Genomic DNA, 20,896 nt, shown 5'->3' on the forward strand with positions numbered 1-20,896 from the left:
ATGGTTAGATAGCTGAAGTTGCACTCTACACACAACTTAGTTAGTTATTCTGCAATTACTGCATCCAAAATACCAGAAGTTTTTCAGTGTAAATGCAGTTACTACACTTTTACTGCAGTTTCAAAACCGCAATCTTTTTTTGTAAGGGATTTGCTAGGTAAGTGTAGGCATACTGTCTTTATAAGTACACCAATATGATATTTACAGCATACAATGTTATGTCTTTGTAACATGAACACACATGGATTTTTGAGGGGATAATTATACAACGAACGGGTGGTTCTAATCCTGAATGCTGATTGGTTAAAACCGCATTCCAGCCGGTGTCTATTCCACAAGTTACCACCGGCTAAATATATGACATTAAAATGCCTATTTATTCTGTTCCATCTGAGTGCGCAATCCACTGTCTCATCAGCCCAGCCAGGCAATTTATAAACTTGATCTCCACTATGAAAAGGCATCTTGACATTATCTCACATTTCTTTTAGACTAACATTTAGTTTTCAACAGCGGAGATTTGTATAAATCTTGCTGTCTGTCTCTCTGACATTTGCAACATTGTTTCAATATTCAAATGCGATCTCCAGCTGTCCCATAGTAATGAACGTGTTGGGAGTCGGGACAAGACAGACAGACAGGCAGGCAGATTTTCTCAGCCAGTCTTAATCATGAATCAGCATCATCATGTCCACATGTAGCCTACAACTGTTGTCGGAATATTAGTAGCTCTGGGATTTGTCCCCCGGAAAGATCTAACAGCGCTTATAAGGATAGACAAGATGACACACAACTAGCCAGTTATAGAATATTGTGTTGTAGGACAGCTAAACTTGCAGTTGATACCATTTCCACGGTAACATGTATTTACATGAAGCGATGAAACGTTGAAACTAAGTTGCAAGACACTTTTGTAGCAAGGTGTTGTAAAACGAGTGTCTTATGAAACACATTCCGGACACTAGCTAAGTTCCATCCAATTGGTGACAGATTGGCGACAAATTCCCAAGTACTGAATAAAAAAAATACAAGTTAAATGGGTTTCCATTGCATTTTCAGATACACTGATGGTTCTGTCACAAAATATGTTGCTTTATATAGAGAATGTGCCCACTCAGGTCTTGGCACATGCCATCTAGCCAACAGCTCGCAGATGAAGTACGGGAATAGCCTACATGAGATTATTATGGACAAAAGAGCAAGAGTATTTTTACTTGTCAAATTGCAGCCAAGCATCAATCATCATGTCATGAGAATAAGACCCTCAATATTTATCGAAAAGGACCATCTAGCTCATCACCATGCACTTTCACCATCCTGTGAGGTTCATCTGTAGCCTAATAAACTGCATTGTTTCCTGAGTCGTAGTGGGAGGATCACACAATATATCATTGTGTGACTCCAAGTATACTTTGATATGATGGTTATTATATCAATATTTGTGCATAAAGGCATTTTCACCAAATGTTGTTTTGTCCACATTTGGAACGTTTACCGTCAAATGTGTGGTTTCCATCAGGCCTGTCCTGACATTTCTGATCTGACATGTACTTTATTCGTATAAAAAGGTTGGATGGAAACTTACTGGCTCTTGCTATCTTGCCATAACTAATTTGACAGAGAAATATCAGCTAGATAAGATGCCAGCTGCAGCTATCACCAAGCTATGCTAGCTAGCTGCTGACAGCTTGGATAAACACAAGGTCTGTGCAGGCTTTAGCCTACATATAAAACTGAATTGAACCTTCGCTAAGCCACGCAACCCTCTTGGATGTCCAATTCCCCATTCAACCACTGGCGAAATCCCCTCATGGTGATCTCAAACTGTGTTTCTAATACAATGCAATTAAACACAGACTACCCCTGGTTAATCAGGAAACTCTTGGGTATGTTCTGGTGTACTGTCATTACAACCACTTCCCGGGAACCTGGTAAAATTATGTTTGTAGTGCAGCTAGGTAGCCACTGACTGGTTCTGAATTCACTGTCACCATTCAGTCAAAGCTATAACCACTTTTGGAGCGAACTAGTGCTCTCAAATCGTATACTGATGTTGACAGCAGATGGGATTTGTATTCATAACATTGCTAATTATGTGTCCCTGAACAAAGGGAGGGTCAAAATCAAAAGTAACAGTCAGTATCTGGTGTGGCCACCAGCTGCATTAAGTACTGCATTGCATCTCTTCCTCGTGGACTGCACCAGATTTCCCAGTTCTTGCTGTGAGATGTTACCCCACTCTTCCACCAAGGCACCTGCAAGTTCCCAGACATTTCTGGGGGGAATGGCCCTAGCTCTCACCCTCCGATCCAACAGGTCCAAGACGTGCTCAATGGGATTGAGATCCGGGCTTTTCGCTGGCCATGGCAGAACACTGACATTCCTGTCTTGTAGGAAATCACGCACAGAACGAGTAGTATGGCTGGTGGCATTATCATGCTGGAGGGTCATGTCATGATGAGCCTGCAGGAAGGGTGCCACATGAGGGAGGAGGATGTCTTCTCTGTAAAGCACAGCGTTGAGATTGCCTGCAATGACAACAAGCTCAGTCTGATGATGCTGTGACACACCGCCACAGACCATGACAGACCCTCCACCTCCAAATCGATTCCACTCCAGAGTACAGGCCTCGGTGTAACGCTCATTCCTTCGACGATAAATGCGAATCCGACCATCACCCCTGGTGAGGGAAAAACGCGACTCGTCAGTGTAGAGCACTTTTTGCCAGTCCTGTCTGGTCCAGCAATGGTGGGTTTGTGCCCATAGACAACGTTGTTGCCGGTGATGTCTGGTGAGGACCTGGCTTACAACAGGCCTACAAGCCCTCAGTCTAGCCTCTCTCAGGCTATTGCGGACAGTCTGAGCAATGATGGAGGGATTGTGCGTTCCTGGTGTAACTTGGTGCAGTTGTTGTTGCCATCCTGTACCTGTCCCGCAGGTGTGATTTTCGGATGTACCGATCCTGTGAAGGTTTTGTTACACGTGGTCTGCCACTGCGAGGACGATCAGCTGTCCGTCCTGTCTCCCTGTTGCGCTGTCTTAGGCGTCTCACAGTACGGACATTGCAATTTATTGCCCTGGCCACATCTGCAGTCCTCATGCCTCCTTGCAGCATGTCTAAGGCATGTTCACGCAGATGAGCAGGGACCCTGGGCATCTTTCTTTCAGTGTTTTTCAGAGTCAGTAGAAAGGCGTCTTTAGTGTCCTAAGTTTTCATAACTGTTACCTTAATTGCCTACCGTCTCTAAGCTGTTAGTGTCTTAACGACCATTCCACAGGTGCATGTTCATTAATTGTTTATGGTTCATTGAACAATCATGGGAAACAGTGTTTAAACCCTTTACAATGAAGATATGTGAAGTTATTTGGATTTTTACAAATTATCTTTGAAAGACAAGGTCCTGAAAAAGGGCAGTTTCTTTTTTTGCTGAGTTTATATAATATTTAAATCAACAAATACCATACCATCTAACGCTACACTCACTACAAAACCACCACCCTACTCCACTATTTAAAACAATTTAGTGCTACCTCAGGCCAACAGCCTGAAAGGATGGGACACCACCACTTAATACACCCTGTAACTCTTCTGATGTCAAGTCTTGCACACCCAAATATCTCTCTGAATCTGCCACCACCTCCATTTTCTGTGACTTTCCATCCCTATAGTACAGTTAATAACCATTGCTGTAAATGCCAAAAATCCAATCTTACTGAAACATATATCACTTGTTGCCCTACCCCTCTGTACTGGTACAGATCTACTACTCACACCACTCTTCTAAGGATCCCTCCCCCTTTTTAAAAACATTTTTTTTACCCCATTTTCGTGGTATCCAATTGTTGTAGTAGCTACTATCTTGTCTCATCGCTACAACTTCCGTACGGGCTCGGGAGAGACGAAGGTTGAAAGTCATGCGTCCTCCGATACACAACCCAGCCAGCCGTACTGCTTCTTAACACAGCCCCATGGGCACCCCTACAATTAACACATACCACTACCTTCCCCAATGCTACACATTCCTTTGTCTCATGCCCTTCTGCACACTTCTAACATCTAGGAACATCCCTCCTAGACGCTGCTGCCACTGCACTTAAGCTTGACACCTGTAACAACATAACGTATTTGGCACAAAAGCTTGTATGGGATAACTTATATATTCTAACATCCCTTTGTCGGGCAAAGACACAACATCAAAACTCAAAAGGACAGACAGCGACTCTTCTGTTTCACCACTCACCCTCCCTGTTTGTGTCGCACCAAATGATGAGCATTATAAACACCAGGAATCTTCCCCTTCAGTTGGTCAACTTTCCATTTACCCCTACCCCAGTAATCACTCCTCTCAATGACACCCTTCCTCGAGAGCAAAACAATTCACCTCTCTTGTCCCCCTTCGTTTAACGTGGAGCGCCTGCTGCCTCTGACCAGCAGAACAAAATCAACAATTAACAATTAAATCAACAATTATCACAAGACCACTTTGCCATAGCCCTCACTGGCTTTCATGCAATGTAAGCAGGAGCTTGTCCGAGGACTTGACAACAGTTGAAATCCATTGGAGCACTGCGATTGGTTACCCAAAATCCTAGGGCGAGGCAAAGCGAAGGGTCAATTAGCTGACTGTCGGGGGAGAAAGGCCTCAACTTCAAAACTTTGTTCTCTTCATAGCAAAACTAGCTTAGCTTACCTCGCTGTACTCACTACTGCCCTTGTTTGTTGTGATTTAATGGCAAAGAAACACCCACATTAAATCCAGTGACAGTTGGTGCCATTTGAGAGGATTTTTTTTTTATGAGCATGGCCTTACTTCTATTACAGCATATTGAATGACTGTCATTCGTATTTTATTCGTCCAGCTCAATGTAACAATCGGCAGGTTTAGGATACTACATGATACTCAAATTGTCCATATACCCATCATGAGGTTGCTACAAAAGGTCAAGATAAAAATCTGAGTAATCCAGACAGTTGACACATTCAATACCGTCTTGCACACTCTTGCCTGCATCTAGCTGATCTAGGGTGTAGTCATTAGTCCTACAGTTGCAAATGAGAGTTTCTATTGGACAAATTAAGGTATGATTATCCCCGTTTCGTTCCGTTTGCTTCAGTTTAAAAAATGTTTTTCAACAGAATCGGCGGAATGAATACACCCCTGATCACTGCAAACACAGTTCCCTTTCATAGCAGCTACATACAAAAAACATGATAATTTGCTCAGTGTATAATTCCTACTATAATACCTACACGCATCTATGCGCTCTCGTCCTCGCAACTTTTCCCTTCGCTTGTGGACTTCAATGCACAACACAACAGCTGTATGTGACCAGACAACAACAAAAAATTATCCAACCCTTTCCAAGCCAAACCTTCATTCCATAACTGCTAGACCGCTACACACAGCCTACATAGTTGTCACCTAACGTCATAGTCAACATAGCTAGCTACTATAATTTATGCGTTATTAAACCAGCTACGTTACAGCGTACAGCAAGCAGTTTAGCAGTTACACAGGCGGGTCCGGGTGGCAATACATTTATGAAACTAAAAGCTTACCATGACTCAGAAGAGTTCCAGTGATAGCCTAGCTAACATAGTATCCCTTGCTGTTTGAGTCGGGTGTTTGAGTAGGCTAAACTAGCTAGCTAGCTGCATTCGCTAGCTAGCTAGATAAGTGAAAGTGAAAAAAAATACAACTAAATATAACTAGCTCTCTCTCTCTTACTTCTCCCTCATTTTTTAAGAAATTAATTTGCTCAAAATTGTTCAGAGGGGCCTCCGGAGTGGCGCAATGGTCTAAGGCACTGTATCGCAGTTCGAGCCCATGCTCCAGTTCGACTCCAGCCTCTGTCGCAGCCGGCCGCAACCTCGAGGCGCATGGGGTGGCGCACAATTGGCCCAGCATCGTCTGGGTTAGTGGAGGGTTTGGCCGGCAGGGATGTCCTTGTCCCATCGCGCTCTAGCAACTACGGTGGCAGGCGGGGTGCATGCACGCGGACATGGTCCCCAGGTGTACGGTGTTTCCTCGACACATTGGTGTGGCTGGCTTCCGTTTTAAGCGGGCATGATGTCAAGAAGCAGTGCGGCTTGTTTGGGTCGTGTTTCGGAGGACGCCTCTCCCGAGTCCGTAAGACAAAACTGTAACTACCAATTGGATCCCATGAAATTGGGGAGAAAAAAGGTTAAAATGATTTAAATAAATAACTGTTCAGAGGAGGACGGAAACTAGCTGTCCTCCGGCTACACCATGGTGCTACCCAAGAGAGTGCTGTTGAGGCTACTCTAGACCTTCATTGCAAAACAGTGTGTTTTAATCAATTATTTGGTGATATGTGAATATATTTAGTATAGTTATCTAAAAAAGGAGAATTGTTTCACTATTTGTATTTTTATGAAGTTCACTGAGGAAGGTCCTCTCCCTTCCCCCTCTGAGGAGCCTCCACTGATCAAAACACACCCCGAAGACAACTCTCGTTGCCTTCAGTCATGGCTGCTAGCATTGCGCATTGATGAAAAACAAGGCAAAATCAGGAAGTGCAGTCGCCCTTTTTGACTAAATCAATCAAGACCTGGGCTCAGATCCACAAAAAGCCTCAGAATAGGAGTACTGATCTAGGATCTTTCCATATAATGTTATTCATCATGATCTAAAAGGGAAAACTGATCCTAGATCAACACTCGTAATCTGAGAGGCTTAAATTTGTATTATTTTTATTTCACCTTTATTTAGTTGAGAACAAGTTCTCATTTACAACTGAGACCTGGCCAAGATAAAGCAATGCAGTGCAACAAAAACAACAACACAGAGTTACACATGGAATAAACAAAATTACAGCCAATAACACAATATCAAAAAAAAAATAGAAATATGTTTATACAGTGTGTGCAAATGCAGTAAGATTATGGAGGTAAGGCAATAAATAGGCCATAGTGGCAAAATAATTACAATTTAGCAATAACACTGGAGTGATAGATGTGCAGATGATGATGTGCAAGTAGAGATACTGGGGTGAAAAAATAAATAACAATTTGGGGAATGAGGTAGTTGGGTGGGCTATTTACAAATGGGCTGTGTACAGGTGCAGTGATCGGTAAGCTGCTCTGACAGCTGATGCTTAAAGTTAGTGAGGGAGAAATAAGTCTCCAGCTTCAGTGATTTTTGCAATTAGTTCCAGTCATTGGCAGCAGAGAAGTGGAAGGAAAGGCAGCCAAAGGAGGAATTGGCTTTGGGGATGACCAGTGAAATATACCTTCTGGAGCATGTGCTACGGGTGGGTGTTGCTATGGTGACCAGTGAGCTGAGATAAGGCGGGGCTTTATCTAGCAAAGACTTATAGATGACCTGGAGCCAGTGGGTTTGGCGACGAATATTAAGCGAGGGCCAGCCAACGAGAGCATACAGGTCGCAGTGGTGGGTAGTATATGGGGCTTTGGTGACAAAACAGATGGCACTGTGATAGACTACATCCAATTTGCTGAGTAGAGTGTTGGAGACTATTTTGCAAATGACATCGCCAAAGTCAAGGATCGGTAGGATAGTCAGTTTTACGAGGGTATGTTTAGCAGCATGAGTAAAGGAGGCTTTGTTGCGAAATAGGAAGCCGATTCTAGAAATAATCTTGGATTGGAGATGCTTAATGTGAGTCTGGAAGGAGAGTTTAAGGTCTAACCAGACACCTAGCTATTTGTAGTTGTCCACATATTCTACGTCAGAACCGTCCAGAGTAGTGATACTAGTCAATCGGGCGGGTGAGGGCAGCAATCGGTTGAAGAGTATGAATTTAATTTTACTAGCATTTAAGAGCAGTTGGAGGCCACGGAAGGAGTGTTGTATGGCATTGAAGCTCGTCTGGAGGTTTGTTAACACAGTGTCCAAAGAAGGACCAGAAGTATTCACAATGGTGTCGTCTGCGTAGAGGTGGATCAGAGAATCACCAGCAGTAAGAGAGACATCATTTATATATACAGAGAAAAGAGTCGGCCCGAGAATTGAACCCTGTGGCACCCCCATAATACCATTCAGACAGTAGTTCAGTGGGCTCACCTCAGTAAAACTGTGTGTGGTCCTGTGCTGCTCAGCTAGTTCCTCTGTGGGTTCAAGAGGAGGTGAAGTCTGGTTGTCCTCCATGACCATGTTCCCCTCAGAGTTCCCCAGACCCTCCTCACACCCCTCCTCCTTGACCAGCAGCACCTTTGGAGCCTCGTCCTCCTGGAAGAGACAGATGATACAGATTATTGAGTCCTACACTGTAGTTACAGGATTACTGAATTGTTGTTAAACCCATTATGGTGGACATAAATATGATGTTGTGGGTAAAAATACGTACAAAAGTCATCATCAGTAAAACCGGGAGAGGGTGCTGCAATTGTTTTCGCCAAAGTGGGGGTGGGGGTCCTGGACAAATATCAAATCCTTCCACTAATACAGAACTATTAAAGGACCAGTGCACTACTTTTGTTAACAAATATATTGTGTACAGTAGGTGTTTGTTAGTGTGGGGGTATATTTATTTATAGTTAAGTGTATATTGGTTATAAAGCGCTGCTGGGTATATGCAGAATAGGGTGAGATCAGATGTGAGGTATATTAAAGAGAGTGACAATATAAGTCTTAAAATGAAAAGTCATATTTTATGTTTATTAAACGTGAACAAGTTTTAAATACACCATATGAAAACCACACATACACGTCTCAACTAAAAATCTGAATAAACTTGATAAACTGCATTCATTTTCTCATTAAAAGTGTCTCTACAGAAAAAAATGTGGTAGTGGAATGAAAGTATGATGTTCACAAATGCCTATTTCATTATTGCCTACCTACACCAGTGGTTCTCAACTGGTTTTGCCTGGGGACCAACATTTTACAATGACAATTGAGTCGTGACCCAATATTATGGACTGTTGATGATTACATTCTGTAACGTTGTATTGCCACTTGTTTTCTTGGGCTGGCTTCACTTGCAAAATAGACTGTCTCAACAGGCTACTATTGTGGTATTAAAGAAAGTAATTAGACAGCCATATTAACTGAGAAAATATTTATTGTAAATTCAAGAGAATAAGCCATTTTAATTAGGAGACCAGTTCAGGAGTGGGGTGTAATACATTATCCGACTCAGAACATGACATAAAAACCAGTCCAATAATGTTAATGAACAGCAACACATACCAGTTTTTAAAATAGAAAAAAACAGCAATCATTAGGAATTCTTAATCATCAATTACCATGTGAATAGTTTCACAACCTTAAAGTTAGATTAAAGGTAGAGGTCGGCCGATTAATCGGAATGGCCGATTAATTAGGGCCGATTTCAACTTTTCATAACAATCGGAAATCTTTATTTTTGGGGACCGATTACATTTTTTTTTTTTAGACCTTTATTTAACTAGGCAAGTCAGTTAAGAACACATTCAAATTGGGTTAACTGCCTTGTTCAGGGGCAGAACGACAGATTTTCAGCTAGTCAGCTCAGGGGATCCAATCTTGCAACCTTTCAGTTAACTAGTCCAACGCAATAACGACCTGCCTCTCTCCCATTGCATTCCACAAGGAGACTGCCTGTACGCAAATGCAGTAAGCCAAAGTAAGTTGCTAGCTAGCATTAAACTTATCTTATAAAAAAGAATAAATCATAATCACTAGTTAACTACACATGGTTGATGATATTACTAGATATTATCTAGCGTGTCCTGCGTTGCATATAATCTGACTGAGCATACAAGTATCTGACTGAGCAGTGGTAGGCAGAAGCAGGCAAGTAAACATTCATTCAAACAGCACTTTCATGCGTTTTGTCAGCAGCTCTTCGTTGTGCGTCAAGCATTGCGCTGTTTATGACTTCAAACCTATCAACTCCCGAGATGAGGCTGGTGTAACCGAAGTGAAATGGCTAGCTAGTTAGCGCGCGCTAATAGCGTTTCAAACGTCACTTGCTCTGATCCTTCTAGTAGTTGTTCCCCTTGCTCTGCATGGGTAACGGTGCTTCGATGGTGGCTGTTGTCGTTGTGTTGCTGGTTCGAGCGAGAAGAGGAACGGAAGCTATACTGTTACACTGGCAATACTAAAGTGCCTATAAGAACATCCAATAGTCAAAGGTTAATGAAATAGTCAGGGACGGCCAGGTCTTGGTAGATTTGCAGTGGTCTGATACTCCTTCCATTTCAATATTATCGCTTGCACAGTGCTCCTTGGGATGTTTAAAGCTTGGGAAATATTTTTGTATCCAAATCCGGCTTTAAACTTCTTCACAACAGTATCTCGGACCTGCCTGGTGTGTTCCTTGTTCTTCATGATGCTCTCTGCGCTTTTAACGGACCTCTGAGACTATCACAGTGCAGGTGCATTTATACGGAGACTTGATTACACACAGGTGGATTGTATTTATCATCATTAGTCATTTAGGTCAACATTGGATCATTCAGAGATCCTCACTGAACTTCTGGAGAGAGTTTGCTGCACTGAAAATAAACGGGCTGAATAATTTTGCACGCCCAATTTTTCAGTTTTTGATTTGTTAAAAAAATTTGAAATATCCAATAAATGATTGTGTCCCACTTGTTGTTGACTCTTCACAAAAAATACAGTTTTATATCTTTATGTTTGAAGCCTGAAATGTGGCAAAAGGTCGCAAAGTTCAAGGGGGCCGAATACTTTCGCAAGGCACTGTATATGCCTTTTATCTCACACAATGTCTGGATGCAATATTTTACCCAGGAATATTCTACACTGAAAACTGTTACTCTCGTTATTCAAAATGCATCTGTAGATCTTTCTGCTGACAACATTGAAAATGTATCGTTGTCTAATGCAGGGTTTGATGTAAAAGTCAGAAGCTATCGAGAGGAATGGTTACTTTCTATGTTATAGTGGAGTGTTTTTTCTGCTGGTGTATCCTTAGTTAGTTACTCTCTGAATGGCCTTTCTCCCGTGTGGACCTTCAGGTGCATCTTCAGATGGTGCTGGTGGGAGAATCTCTTCTCACACTGGGGGCAGCTGTAGGGCTTCTCTCCTGTGTGGACCCTCTGGTGCCTCTTCAGGTCACCAGTCTGGGCGAAGCGCATGTGACACTGAGTACAGCTGAATGGTTTCACCCCTGTATGGACCCTTTGGTGCCTCTTTAGGCTGCTAGCATGGGCGAAGTGCATGTGACACTGGGTACAGCTGAAGGATTTCTCTCCTGTGTGGACCCTCTGGTGGATCTCCACCTTCTGGGAGCTGCTGAAGCCTTTGTTACAGAACATGCAGAGGAACCATTTTTCTTTATTATCACCTGATGTTGCTCCCCCTCCTCGAGCCTTGGCCCTTTGGTCCTTTGAGTTCAATAACTGATCGAAAAGGACACGGCTGTGTGAATTGGAAGGCTCCATCGACGTGGACAATGGGTCCCGATCCCTGAGCCTGTGTAAATGGGACTGGGTGGCGACATTTACATTTTTCTCTAAACTGTCCATGTAAACTAAGAAATCTCTGCCCTGTGAGTGTCCTTCTCCTAAGTGAGTCTCGTCTACATTCCATGTCAGAGGAGTGTCGTCCTCCACTTTCACAGTCACCTCATCTATGACCAGACCCTCCCCTTTCTTATCTAGGAACCCTTCAGAGTATACACTATTACTATACCGGTTCCAGTCCCCTCTAGACAGATCAGTCTGTGCCTCTAAACCCAAGGGCATGTTGCCAGGGTCCATCTCTGTAGCGTAAGAACAAAACGGATCATTGCCAGTCTCTAACACGTCACCTGAGTCCCGATGGGAATGAACCATCCTAGGGCTCGGGTTACCGTAAAGTAAATACTCTGAGCTGGAAGCAGGAGGACAGCGCAGATGCTCCAGCTCTAGTCTCTCTGGGGCTGATCTGTGGTCAGATCCTGTGTGTAAGAGCCTGCGTGTTACAGTTAAAGTCTTTGTGTCGGTCTCTGACTTGAGGACGGCGTTCGGCGTTCCACTGACCTCCGTGATGCAGCGTTGGGTCCTGGGCTGCGGCGCTGTGGCGATGTCCTCCGTGGCTACAGGGGACGCCACTCCCGCCGCTGCTCCAGTCTGGATGTCTCTGCTGTGTCGTGGGTCCTCCTCTCCTTCAATCCTCTTCTGCTTGACCAGAGACAATCCTCCAGGACCTGCAGTCTCTGCATCTGTAGACTGACACAAGACGAGAGGAGGTTATTATCGGTACATGAGATGAATTGGATAACAAAGTCTCACAAGCTCCCCTAAGGCAGATAAATAAGGATGTACATGTAAGCAAGTAAAAAGCTGAGGGAAGCCTTTCTGAAATAAACGGACCACATTAAATGTACAGTAAATTGTTTACGTTACACTATGACACTAACCTCTATCACAATAACATGCTGGGTTGAAGTTCCACTCTCCTCATCTACAGCTATGGGTTGGTCATCTCTCCATGTATTTTGTCCCGCTGGCTTCACAAAGCTCCTGTGGCCTCCAGTGAGATGTTCTTCACCTGAGAGAGTGATTGGGGGAAAGAGGGTGCTTAAGTTAAGTACCACTGTCAATGCTCAATGATATATTGTACACTATTGACACCGTCTACAATTGGCAAGGATGTAAGCAGGGCTGGACTACCACATCTGGGGATCTGGGGCACCTACAGTGGGCTCTGAAATTATTGACACCCTTGATAAAGATTAGCAAAATAAATAATTCAAATACTGAGCAAAATTGTATGCAAAAAACATTGGGGAAATTATATATTATACTAATACAATTGCTCAGAGAACAATATTTTGTTTTACACCCATTTTTAAATCCTTTCAATACCTTAACGGCACCGATACTTTTTCTAAAATGCTTTATGAGTTGGAGAACACATTGGGAGGAATCTTACACCATTCCTCCATACAGAATCCTTCCAGATCCTTGATATCCTTTGTCTGCGCTTATGGACTGCCAACTTCAATTCAAACCAAAGGTTTTCAATGGGTTTCAAATCCAGAGACTGAGATGGTGGATTTTGATGAGTGCTGGATGATCCACTTGCCGCCAAGTTTCCGCCTCCTGGCAGAGGCAACCGGATTTTGGACTAAAATCCTGGTACTGGGTCATGATGCCGTTGATATTAACAAGGGCCCCAGGACCATTGGAAGCAAAATAGCCCCATAACATTAAAGATCCAACACCATATTTTACAGTAGGTATGGGGTTGTTTTCTGCTCATTTCAACACCAAATCCACCACTTAACCAGCATGGCTACCACAGCATTCTGCAGCGATACGCCATCCCATCTGGTCTGCGCTTAGTGGGACTATCATTTGTTTTTCAACAGGACAAACAGGACAACACACCTCCAGGCTGTGTAAGGGCTATTTGACCAAGAAGGAGAGTGATGGAGTGCTGCATCAGATTGACCTGGCTTCCACAATCACCCGACTTCTACCCAATTGAGATGGTTTGGGATGAGTTGGACTGCAGAGTGAAGGAAAAGCAACCAACAAGTGCTCAGAATATGTGGGAACTCCTTCAAGACTGTTGGAAAAGCATTCCAGGTGAAGCTGGTTGAGAGAATGCCAAGAGTGTGCAAAGCTGTCATCAAGGCAAAGGGTGGCTACTTTTTTCGATACTACATGTTTCCATGTGTTATTTCATAGTTTTGATGTCTTCACTATTATTCTACAATGTAGAAAATAGTCAAAAATAAAGAAAAACCCTGGAATGAGTAGTGTGTCAAAACTTTTGACTGATACTGTATATCAAACAATTGGATCCAAAAATCTGAGCAGATGGGGCTGACATGCTTATAGCGTTGCTAGGAATGTATAAATATGTGCATAAATGTATAATATTGCACTGTTATTATTTCTATTAATATGATCTATTATTGTTATTTATAATTTTTTTATGACTTTCCATATTATTTGGTTAGTTCTCTTAAAGCACCCTCATAGATATGCAATAGACCTACCGGGCTTTGAATGCGTTAGTGAAGGGTGGCAGTACTGAATTGTTTTCATGGGACTGCCCATATTTCCCTCTGGCCTACGCCAATTGGTGGCCAAGGATTAGCCTTGGTGCGTCATGAGTCAGGGAGATGGTCTGATGGTCTTGGGCCTAGATATGGGGGAGGTTTTAGTGGGTGAAATATGAGGACAATTGGAGGTTTACAAAGTTGCAGCTACAGTATGCTTAACAGTGCAAATATTATGGTACAGCTATATGGACACTTAATCAACCTGGTGCTTTTGAATGGTAAGTTTACAAACAAACGTGGGTATCGTTATGGTAAGTGGAGAAATAAGTATAGCCAGTTACAATTGCAATGGCTGAGCAGATCATAAAAAAAGAAGATACATGTCTACCTGGCTAAAAGAGAAAGAATATTATATATATTGTTTACAGGAAACTCACTACAAATATAGATGAGACTGGGAGGGAGAAATATTTTCGTCATGGGCAAAGAAACTCAAAAGGGGTGTTTATACTAATTAATAAAAAATGTAATCCGATTGTTCACACTGGGCAAACAGATCTTCAGGAAAGATGGATTATTTTAAATATGCTACTGGACCAAAAACAGATATGGCTAATTAATGTATATGGGCCAAATAATGATGATCCACAGTTCATCGAATATATATATAATAATCTATTGAGCTCACAAGCAACAAATTCATCTATTATTATGGTGGGAGATTATAATACGGTTTTAAGTACGTCAATGTAAAGGAAATCACACTACAAACTATCACCCTCAAGCACTTAAGGAGATCACAAATATCATGGCTAAATTAGAACTAGTGGATATATGGAGGCTGAAAAACCCTGACTTTGTGAGATATACACGGTGGAGGTTTAATAAAGCTAGCCGTCTGGATTACTTCCGGGTCTTATTCATCCTGGCATCAAAAGTTTTAAAAAGTATTAAAAGGATCGATCGGACCACCATCTAATTGGCCTCCATATGACTCTTACAGAATTTCCACGTGGACGGGGATATTGGAAATGTAATCAAAGCCTATTGGAAGACAATTTATTCTTAATTAACTAAGAGAAAATAATTCATAATTGACTTTTTTTCTGCACAACAGAAGATCCCCTTATTGTATGGGTCACTTTTAAATGTACTTTTAGAGGCCATTCAATACAATACAAATCAAAAGCAGATTAGACTAATAAGGAAATAGTGGAAATAACAGCGCAGGTAGATGGTAATGGAAACTGTATTATAGAGGTACAAAATAGGTTAGAGGAAAAACAAAAAGAATGGGAGGTACTTATTCAAGAACAATCAAGAGTAATGTATTATAAAAAATAAAGCGAATTGGATGGAAAATTGTGAAAAATGTACAAACGTTTTATTGAATCTTCAACAGAGAAATGCTACAAAAAAGAATTTACAGAAACTCATTACAAATGATGGAGTCATCAAATGATATTTTGAAAGAAGCAAAATATTTGAAACATATGTTTTATTTTCAGTCTCCTCCATTTCCACTGAATGATGTTAACTATAAGGATTTCTTTCCTAATAATAATGTCAAATTAACACATTTACAGAAAGACCTGTGCGAAGGCCAATGTACAAAGGAGGAACTGTTTAAGGCAATTAAATATTTTCAATCTGGAAAAACACCAGGGCTTGATGGTATACAAGTAGAGGTACATCAGACCTTTTTGATGTACTCAAAGATCCATTATTAGCGTGTTTTAATTCATCCTATAAAAATTGTAGACTTTCAGGTACTCAACAAGGTCTGCTTTTATTACTACTAAAACAGGACCCAGGTGATAAGTATAAAAATCCAGTCCATTTAAAAAACCGGAGGCCTCTTACACGAAAATCTTACCCAAATGCATTGCACAAAAAATATTTTACCAGATATTGTTCATCCTGATCAGACATGTTTTTTTACATGGGCGATATATTGGAGATAATATACGACAATTACTTGAAACAATTGAACATTATGAAACATCAAAGATATCAGGCCTGGTCTTCATAGCAGATTTTGAAAAGGCGTTTGATAAAGCACGAATATAATTTATATATAAATGCCTGGATTACTTTATTTTGGTGAATCTCTTATACAATGGGTTAAAGTTATGTACAGCAACCCCAGATGTAAAATAGTAAATAATGGCTACTTCTCAAAAAGTATTGAGCTTTTAAGAGAAGTAAAACAAGACTGCCTGTTGTTTCCATATCTATATACTACAGTATCCCAGCAGCGCTTCCCTTCCCTCTTTTTTCTACACATTTACTCATGCTCATGTTGATTAAATTTAAGTTCAGGTTACATTTTGTAACATGCAACATCAAGAGTAATGCAGCATCTCCTGATAAATGAGTGAGTGAATGCATGTGTTTATGTACATAATGCATATACTTGAACGCAGACTCAGTGGTATGACATGACCGCACGCAGTAGTGTGAACCACCCTCCAAGATCCCACTTTTCATTACATTATCTACACCTACTGTTAGTGTCATGTTGGTTAATCTAATCTGCAAAGAACTTGTGCTTGCCATTTCATCCTGGGCACAGTGAGATACACAGATGCGCTACATACACTACCACTGCAAACACTCCAAGAGTGAAGAGAGCAGCAGTGTTTCTGGATTTTGCAATCTCCTTCTTCAAGTCCCCCTTTGGTCACTGGCTGCCTGTCGAGGGCAAGTGACGGGAAGAACCACCCATAGCACCCACCTCCTTTCTATCCCACATGTCAGAATAGAGAGATAGCAACAACAACAAAAATCTCCCATACTCTATTTCTGCAAACTCTGAGGATCTCCCTCTTCTCATATGATGTACTTTACTTCTCATTCATACCTTTGTTTTCTCAACTAAATGGTGTTTTATTGTTTATGTTTCGATGTTAGCCTATACCCATATATTTCAGTCTATAACTGCCACGTGGGTCTATTAGATCAAATAAACAAGTGCACGACACATCTGTTCCACAAAAATTGAAACCTTTTACATTTTTCAATCTTAATTACTGACAGGTTGGTTTTCACAAGTTGTTCATTTAATTAATCAATTAGGTTAATTCATTGTTGTAAATCCCTTTTTGGTATTTGTGAGTTCAACATTATTCAACTGTTTGTTATGTCCTGTATTATATTCAACCACAAGTGCACTACTGTAGTACTGAGCTATGACATGTGGTGGAGGAAGGGAGACAGGAAAAGAATAACAATAATAATATGACTAATGAAAGCATACTTTTAAGACAAGACAAGACGAGGGAAGCTCAAAATAAAAACATGCCAGCCAGATGAGCCAGTGTATGAACTGAATTGCACATGAATGAATTGACAATAGCTGCATAGGCGCTCACTTGGTGATCTGAAAGCTAAGTTAATGTGCAGTTTCCACGTTTTTTGTTGTTGCTATTTTGAATCGTAGAAACTCGTTTTAGCAGCAAAATTGTCACGGGAAATCAGCTTTGTTTACATACCGGTTTTGGCTGTAATGATCTCCAACATGGGACGCATTAGTTCATCACACCATTGATACAGCAACGGACGCTAACAACTAATTGAATCCTATTGTGGCGCAGAGATGGACAAATTTTGGTAAGTGGACAGTATTTGTCATGACAGGCCATCAATCTTAAAAGTTTTTTGGGGGGGTTGGGGGCGCCCAGGGCAGTTGCCAGTTCGGTAATCGGCCTTGGATGTAAGGTAATACTACTCATTACTTATTGATATACTATTTATTTATTATGTTCCATGCATCACATTCTTTTAATTGAGTGTGACAATAGGAAAAACAGTAAATCAAGAATCTGGTTAGAATTGTATATTGTGTCTTTGTGCAAAAATAATTTGCTCTTAAATTACCGTCCTGGTAAAATAAAAATTGCACGATAGCTAGCTACCTAACTAAGTATTCAGGGGAAGTATTGCATACTACTAACAAAAAACTGACCAAGACCCATATCTGGGTAACACATCTCAACACATGCGCATTTTGTAACAGGGCAACAGGTTCCGCAGCCTTGGCCATCTGCTAAATGTACCTCTTGTCATTCCTCTGTATCTGTCGAGGACCTTGACACTATTCGGACTGGCGAGAACGCGCTCTCGCGTTGTCCTCTCTGCGCGCTCCCGTGCCACCTTCAGTTCCAGTTGCTGTAGTTTCCTCCGCAATGTCCTATTTTCTTTCTGGCTTTGAGTAATTTCCAAACGAAACACTGCATAGTCGTCGTCTACGAGTTTACATATGTCTGCCACGGCTGAATTCGCTAACACCTCCATAATGGAGGCTATTTGAGTGTGAAAAACCATAACGTTACTGTTACAGTTAGCCATTGTTAGCAAACGTTAAACAGATAACATCTATCAACTAAATTCTGTCTCCAACGCGAATTAAACACTACCTGGAGTGAGAATATAATGCTGAGCAGTTAAATGAGACATATTTTGAGTTCCAGGGTAATAATAAATGTCTAAATAACAATAATAAAAACGCTAACGTGGAAACTGTTCTTAGGCACTGGTCACTTCCGTTTACACTGAAGAGAAATGATCTTATTGGTTGGCGTCATAGCCCAAAGGGTGTGGTTAAATTGAAAAAGCATGCGCTCCATTCTTTTAAATACGGTACTGCTTATTACATCAAAACTCCGATGATCGTTATCTTTCAAGCTGAGAGCAGAAAGAATAGAGTAGAAAATACTGACTTAATTCCATTTACATCACCTCAGTATTTGAATGTATTACGGATCCCCATTGGCAGCAGCTACTCTTCCTGGGGTCCGGCAAATTTAGGGCAATTATACAATTTAAAAAACATTACAATACATTCATAACAGATTTCACAACACACCAAGTGTGTGCCCTCAGGCCCACACTGTGTGTGTGTATGCATATGTCTGTGCCTATGTTTGTGTTGCTTCTGAGTTCCCACTGTTGCATAAGGTGTTTAAAAAAATAACAAATATGATTCTACTGCTTGCATCAGTTACCTGATGTAGAATAGAGTTCCATGTAGTCATGGCTCTATATAGTACTGTGCGCCTCCCTTAGTCTGTTCTGGACTTGGGGACTGTGAAGAGACCTCCGGTGGCTTATCTTGTGGTGTATGCATGGGTGTCTGAGCTGTGTGCTTATCGTTTTAACAGACAGCTCAGTACATTCAACATGTCAATACCTCTCAGAAATACAAGTAGTGATGAAGTCAATCTCTCCTCCACCTTGAGCCAGGAAAGATTGACGTGCATGTTATTGTTTGCTCTCTGTGTACATCCAATTGCCAGCCGTGCTGCCCTGTTCTGAGCCTGTAGCATTTTTCCTAAGTCCCTCTTTGTGACACCTGACCACACGGCTGAACAGTAGTCCAGGTGCGACAAAAACAGAGCCTGTAAAATAAATATTAAACTGTCCTTGTTTTAGCCTAGATTTACTGTCTCTCTAAAAACAGGTATTTACACAAGTACAGTACCAGTCAAGTTTGGACACACCTACTCATTCCAAGTTTTTTCTAATTATTTTTTTATTTTCTACAATAATAGTGAAGACTTCAAAACTATGAAATAACAGATATGGAATAATGTAGTAACCAAAACAATTTTAAACAAATAAAAAATATATTTTATTTGAGATTCTTCAAAGTAGCCACCCTTTGCCTTGATGACAGCTTTGCACACTTGGCATTCTCTTAACCAGCTTCACCTGGAATGCTTTTCCAAGGAGTTCCCACATATGCTGAGCACTTGTTGAATTTGAAATGATTTAACTATACAAATGATATCTGTACAGTCGAACTACATGTATTTAAATATTTTTTATATATTTTTTTAACTTTGCTCACGGGTGCGCAGTGCTCTGCTTGTTTCGGCAGAAGGGTGGGGAGGGGCGAGAGAGGAGCAGGTGTGTGTGAGACAGTCAAGTCAATGTGCGGCACAGAGGGAGACCGAGAAAGTATCCAAACCAACTTGCGCTAGTTAGACAAACTTGCTGCTGCCTTACTTATCATATCATCTGGTAGTGCCTGTCTTAACTGCATTAAATCGTTTTAAATAAGCTATTTAGCTACAGTAGCCAGCTAGCTAGCTAGCAAAAGTAGCAAGTCTAATTGAGGCTATTTAGCTTTGCACTCAATACTTGTCTACAATAACCCCATTAATATGAAACAGCCTACCTGTTGGTTGATCGTTGTAGCCTACTCCTTCTCATTTAGACAAGTAAATTCCTCAATTGCCTTTATTAGACATCTCCCACTTAAATTGCTACACATGGAGCCTCAATGTAGCGCAGCGTTGATTGACGACAATAAGAAAAAGCTACACCTGTGAAATGTGTGTAGGTTACCGGTGCAACTTTTTTTATGGGGCACACTCATAACTGTAATAAAATTGTATTAACATCTTGAATGTAATGGTCTATCCTTGTAGGCTATGTAAAAATGTCACATAGATCATTGTATTTAATTCGAGACAAAAGCCTTTGTTGTTCAGATAGGGCTATATATGTTTCTCTCAAATGAATACTCTCCCAAGTAATTAAATACAAATGTCCATGGATATTTGAATAACAGTACCCATTCCTAACTCAGTCCCTGCAATGATACAAAAATAACCATGTCATTCAACACAGTCAATTTTGTATTTAACCTCAACAAAATGGTCATACTCGCATAAGGTGAAGTACATTACTTTTATTGCACAAAAGATGCATGTGACAATTAGAATAACTTTTCTCACTATGGTAACACTTTACATTTTCTGTAAATCTGGTACCCTCACTTTGATAAAATACATTTTAGAATACTTTGGAAAAGGTTCAGCACTGTTGCAGAGAAAACGACAGAGGCAACATATGAGATTGCTTGGATACTCGCGAGTAACAAGAAGGTCTTCACAGACGCAGAGATTATTTGACAATGTTTTTTTGGCCTCACCCGAAATATTGTATGCCGATTTCACAA

The 20,896-nt window shown here is 41.1% G+C and overlaps 2 protein-coding genes across 4 annotated transcripts in view; both read right to left on the reverse strand.

The window, feature by feature from the left end:
• LOC110498520 overlaps nt 1-18,477 on the reverse strand; it is a 25,028-nt gene extending 6,551 nt beyond the window's left edge. For 2 of the 3 annotated variants that reach the window (XR_005037578.1, XM_036953713.1), the window contains exons 1-4: nt 17,988-18,477; nt 12,334-12,464; nt 11,954-12,142; nt 8,049-8,213 (exon numbers count right to left, since the gene is read on the reverse strand). Coding sequence is in view for 2 of the 3 variants with exons in the window: in XM_036953713.1 (XP_036809608.1) it covers nt 8,049-8,213; nt 11,954-12,142; nt 12,334-12,464; nt 17,988-18,279 (777 nt within the window). In the remaining variant the exon portion in view is untranslated. The remainder of the gene's footprint in view (nt 1-8,048; nt 8,214-11,953; nt 12,143-12,333; nt 12,465-17,987) is intronic. The other variant, XM_021575188.2, reaches the window with a different exon arrangement.
• Nucleotides 1-20,896, reverse strand: part of LOC110498503 (zinc finger protein 7) — a 147,492-nt gene that overhangs the window by 15,303 nt on the left and 111,293 nt on the right. The gene's annotated exons all lie outside the window — the stretch shown is intronic.

Source organism: Oncorhynchus mykiss, chromosome 19, assembly GCF_013265735.2.
Source record: "Oncorhynchus mykiss isolate Arlee chromosome 19, USDA_OmykA_1.1, whole genome shotgun sequence".
Taxonomy (NCBI): Eukaryota; Metazoa; Chordata; class Actinopteri; order Salmoniformes; family Salmonidae; genus Oncorhynchus; species Oncorhynchus mykiss.